This window comes from Gavialis gangeticus, unplaced genomic scaffold (genome assembly GCF_001723915.1).
Source record: "Gavialis gangeticus isolate Ggan-Ray unplaced genomic scaffold, GavGan_comp1, whole genome shotgun sequence".
NCBI classification, from domain to species: domain Eukaryota; kingdom Metazoa; phylum Chordata; order Crocodylia; family Gavialidae; genus Gavialis; species Gavialis gangeticus.
Window position 1 is genome coordinate 7482941 of NW_017729019.1, and position 5394 is coordinate 7488334.

General features: G+C 41.4%; 1 protein-coding gene across 1 annotated transcript; it reads right to left on the reverse strand.

Annotated features, from left to right (window-relative positions):
- Window positions 1–366: 366 nt before the first annotated feature.
- Window positions 367–1703, reverse strand: TMEM81 (transmembrane protein 81). Its single transcript, XM_019514277.1, has one exon. It carries the CDS (start codon window positions 1409–1411, stop codon window positions 617–619), a length of 795 nt encoding a protein of 264 aa, XP_019369822.1. The 5' UTR covers window positions 1412–1703; the 3' UTR covers window positions 367–616.
- Window positions 1704–5394: the final 3691 nt, after the last annotated feature.

Genomic DNA, 5394 nt, shown 5'->3' on the forward strand with positions numbered 1-5394 from the left:
GGTTTCAGCTTCCACTCTTGAGAACACAACTCCGCTGCATCAGTGGACCCATGAAGCTGTACGTGGGTGTTTTAGTCTGATTACATACTATGCTTTGCAGAGAACTTATTTACTTGTACATTCGGCTCTTTCTACAATAAAAGTATCATCTCTGTTTTCCTAGAGAGATCATAAAGGGTGCATGTGGTACGCTTCAAATGTTAATATTATGTATTATCAAATGTATAATATTAATGTCCACTTCCCCTCCTACCCCGTTGGCTTTGTTTCGATTCAAAGTTCTTTGATGGAAGGATTGCTTCACTCTGCGCTTGCACAGTGCCTACACCACAGGGAACCCCGATCCTGGGCAGAGTCCACGTGAACTGTTGTAAAGGCAGATGAAAAAAAAAAAAAAGGTTTGACAACTCAACCTGACAGACTCTCCTGAAAGTGAAAGATCCACGTAACTTGTGGTAGCTTGCTTAAGACTTGAACCCAAAAGCCACCATGACCCAAGATTATGTTGTTGTTTTAATACCCAAAGCAAAGTTTATCCAAAAAACCCAGCCTAACAGCAGTATGAAATACTAATACTAAGCTATCCTTCTGAAGTAAGCAAAATTAAAAATGCAACTCATCCCTCTATGGCTTCGTTTTTTCTGCGAGCCTTTAGCAGAAAGAAGAGGACTGCACCCACCAAGATAGCTGCTGCTACTCCACTTCCAATCCCTACCACAAACACAACCAAGGCCCTTCTTTGCCACGAGTCTTGCTGCCACCGTGACAGGAAAATGGTGCCGTTCCCTCCGTTTCCTTCCTTTTTATATTCAGCAAGTTTCTGTTCCAGGGTCAAGGATTTGTAGAACTTCAGCTCTATTAAGTCAGTAGGGATCACCCTGAGCCCAAAATAGATCCTCTTGACCAGCTTGAATGTCTTCATCAGCTGCACGTCACACCGGTAAGTCCCTGCATCAGATTCCTTGGCAGGGGAAAGTTTGATGACATAACTAGGGGTCTTGATAGATTTGAAAAGCACGTCATTGGTGGTGATAATGCCTCTGGCAAGCCTCCAGGTGTAGATAAAGGCCTGGCTACCAATGCCAATCATCTCAGAAGTCAGGCAGCTAAGCTCAAATGGTTTACCAACAGGAACAGTGAAGTGGAGTAATCCACAGATCCAGCTGGTCAGACAGTCTGACCTGCGAAAGGTACAGTGCCTCCTTTTCCCATCAGGACCAAGCTCACAAACTTCCTCCACCTTGAAGCCTAGCCCACAAGTGACACTGCAGGATGTGGTGCTGACAGAGACTTTAACCGTAGCTGACTTGAGCTTCTCTGGGATGGTAACAGTCTCAAGAGAAACTGCCGTAGGCAGGCAGAAAGCAAACGTGAATGTCCCAAGGATGAAGCTGCTTTTTGAGGTCTTCATATCACAGCAGTCAAGTTTATAGACCGCTTCTGAGCCACTGGCTTTGAGTAGTCCAGCAAAGGTAAATCATTCTTTATGAAGGTTCAATCTTAAGGATTTCTAAAATTTCAGTTGGCTTTGTGATCCAATTCTCCAGGTACAAAAAATCCTCCAAGATCAAAGGCTTGAAGTATGACACTGCTGAAGAAAATGTCACCTATTAATAGGCAGACCGATGTTCCCCCCATGGGTTCTAATTTCTACAATGCATTACTTGCCCACTTAGAAGATACTAAACTCTAGCAACAAGCATCCCTTTTACCAAATAAATAGATACATTCTTAGAGAAAGGGAACAACTTCAAAGTAATTTTAAAAGAACATTTGCTGTAAATAATTTTCTCATTGAATTTCCCTAACCCCAAACCATAAAGCAAGGCCCATAATACAATCTTGAAACTCCAACTGAATGCCAATAAAACATAAGGAAAATTATACATACCATCTATGCTTGGAGCTCTGCCATGTGTATTTGTACTGCGAAAATTAAAAGCATGCCACAGCTCTCCAAGATCACGAAGATAACCTTTTGATCTCAAGTGTCATCACAGCATCAGATGTTTAAGGCAAATTGGAGCGTGTCAAAGCCATCACTTATGCTTTAGGCTGTTTTCTTTCTAAAAGGACACTGGATATTTTGTACATGAAGGAAAGCCGACTCAAGTTTTTGACCTCCCTCCCATGGCTCAGCTGATGTTCTGTGACACTGGCACTCTGCTGTGACATTACGATGATGTCACAACGCCACGTTTCATTATGCAGAATGACTGAACACAGAAGGTTGCACACATCCAAGAAAGCACCTTAAATGGTGCTGGATGAAAATTCCCCAAGGACTGAAATATATTAAAATCCTGAGTTAAGTAATGCCAGAGTGCCCTAATCTGGGCCAAGTGTCAGCATTACGGTAAACTGATAGGGAGCTCGGCAGGAACAGTCAGATTTACCATTAGCAGATGTGGGCACAAACCATCCTAAATTCAAATTCAAAGAAGTATTTACATGAGTTGTGAATACGGTCCTCCAGGTTTTATTCCAGATTCGACTACTGACGCGACACGTGTTCTGCCAATAGTCACAAATCTTCAAGTTCCAGTTTATGCAACATGAAAGTGGCAAAGCTTAGGTGTTTAGGAAGCACAGGGATCCAAAACAATGATTTACAAAGCATTTTGAATGGTCTCGGTGGAAAGGTGCAACAAGAGAGTGCCAAATACTGTGCGTTGTAAAATAGTAACATGGTATTTACTCTTGGTAGAGCAATATGCTGTTGTGACAACAATGCAGTAAATAAAAGTTCTCTCTGGCCAGCAATTCAGGTGTGGGTTTTACAAAGGGTCAGGACTGCCTATGATTACATTACAACAACATTTCTGTTTTCCATAAGGTCATTAAAAAATACCTGCATCTCTCTTACTATCATAGTTTGACTACCAAAACTGAATGCATGTTTAAACAATCCAAATTACTGTTCACTATTGAATGCTACTTACTGTCTCCAGCTCACGGTTTGTAGTCAGCAGGCTGTCCGAGTACTTGAACACTCGGACCAATTTTAGTTTCACTTTTTACTTACGACCTATTTCAATTTCTGCTTCTCCATCCTGGAAGACTTGGATTGCATACAAATGGAGGGAAACATAAATTTAAAACACCTGTTTGCACTGGACAGAACAAGGATACCTTTTCTCAGGCTAGGGATTTGTTTTTGTTTCTTAAAATGAGTTCATTGAGAAAAAAACCCACTTGACTGCAAACCCCTTTGGGACAGGAAGTCTCTTGTGCTCGCTCATCACAATGGGGCTTCCGAGTGCTACCACAACACGAACAATAGAAAAAAGAAATGCAGAGATTACCCCCAAGCTTAAGAAATAAAACATACCTCTTTATTTACAAACACAGATGCTAACAATGCTGCTATATTTCAGAAATGACTACAAACAAGTCAGCCTCGAGCAATTTTATACAAAACTACAGAAACACAGAAATAAAAGACGAAAGGGAAAAAAAACCATATACACTGTACAATGGGTGGGGGAGGTGGAGTTAACAGAAGTGAAGGCTGGCATCCATGGCTATACAGCTGCTGTAAAACAGTTTTCAGTGCCTTTGCCTGTGCAGCCTGTGATGGATTCAGAGAGACTGCAGATGGGTAGTTTAGACAAAACAGTTTGCATGAAAGAGATGAGTTGTCCAGAGAGTAGGATGGGCAAGCAAATGAATACAGTGTATGTGAGGATGGAATCAAAAATAATTTCATTGGATGAAGCAGGTTAATGCACTGCCCTCCACTTCAGGAACAAATCCACAAAGGTTGGTTTGTTTTCCTAAGCTTCTGATTTAAAGTCTTGCTTCAGTGCCTATGTTTAAAACCCATGCTGCTGCCGGCTGCTTTACTTAAGGCATATTCAACTGCAAACTAATACAGATACCTGGGTCTTTTGAAAGTTAAAAGGGAGAGGGGAAACATAAGTTGAATTCACTAAGATATGTGAGATGAATGAAAGTAGCTACACAGAAAGTCTAAAGCAGTCTGAAAAATGATAGGTATCAAGACTGAAAACTTTATTATAAGACAGTTGCGTACATGCTGCTCTGATACACACCATATGCAAGCTGCTGAGAAGGCAAGGACAGAGAACAGGACTGCGTTCCCATTTTGCTATGACATGCTATCTGCCAAACTTCCGCTGGAATAGATGCTCTCCTAATCTGGGACTAAAAAAAGATCACTTTCAATTTAGGTGTATGGAGTCCACCCACTTCTGAGAAAAAAAGGATGCTTGCGGCAAATACTGATGAACCTTCATTTTTTTTCCTGCCACTTGTACACATCTTAGCAACCTGCTGTTTCTCTGCTACAAGTGTGAGCTGTGTTGTGAATTAGATAACAACACCCCAGCACACCAGGCTGCCAGCTTTTGTCCTACGAAGTGAGACCCTAAGAGGTGATGACACTCTGTACTGCAGTCACAAGTATTAAACATTTTAGACTTTATAAAAACGGCATAAGCGTCAAACAAATTACCGACTAAGCTCCCAAACCACACAAAAGCCAACTCAACTGCAAATCGAGCTCAACTAGCTGTTCATTTATGCATAGTCCATTCCTTCATGGGTCTGAGCCTTTCATGCAAGGAAGCATTGAGTTCACTGTGAGTTCAGGGTACTCAGCACACCGAAAGATCAGATGCGCTATTTGTAGGGTATCCTTTACCTTAAGGATCATTAATAGTTTGCAGAACTACTTTTCCTGCCTACCAGTGTGGTGAAATGCAAATGAGAACAAGTGTCCAATCCACTCATTAGTTAATTTAGCAATGCTGCTTACATATTAATCGGATGAATGAATATCATTTATTCAATGAACAAGGAAGCACTAAAGAATAAGCCTGGCTGATTTTGGAGACACTCCAGCCAGTTCTCTTTACCCAGAAAAACAGCATCATAAAGATTACAACAGGGGGACAAAAAGGGCTAGTTTTATTGTTTCATGATTGACTTTTCTGGGCTATTGTTCAAAAGGTGTTGGATACCGAAAATAAAAGCTTGCTTATCTATAGAATACCCAAAGACTTTTCGAATCTATCATAGCTTCTACTTCTTTTCCAGTTGCCAGAATAGATCTACAAAAGCAACTCCCCAAGCCAGGGCATCTGATACGACTTAACAGAAAAAGAATGATCACTGCAGGTAAAGAGAGGAAGTAGCAAAATGCAACCTTTTACATCTCAACCTAAGAGCAGGACACAGTATCTTGGATCTTTCATCTACACTGGTTTCTATTCTTCCTCCTCCCCCCTTCTCCAATTCTCTCATAAAGAAGGGGCAGCCCTCCGTTCCTATCTATCGCTATAACAAGTACCTATTTTTTGCAGAGACTGTCCTGATTTCTGGTATCAAATCCTGACAACCAGCCAGTGATGGTGCTGCAAAGGGGGGGGG

Excerpts from the sequence above, each read along its gene's own strand:
- TMEM81 (XM_019514277.1), bottom strand. The coding sequence starts at position 1,411 with ATGAAGACCTCAAAAAGCAGCTTCATCCTTGGGACATTCACGTTTGCT.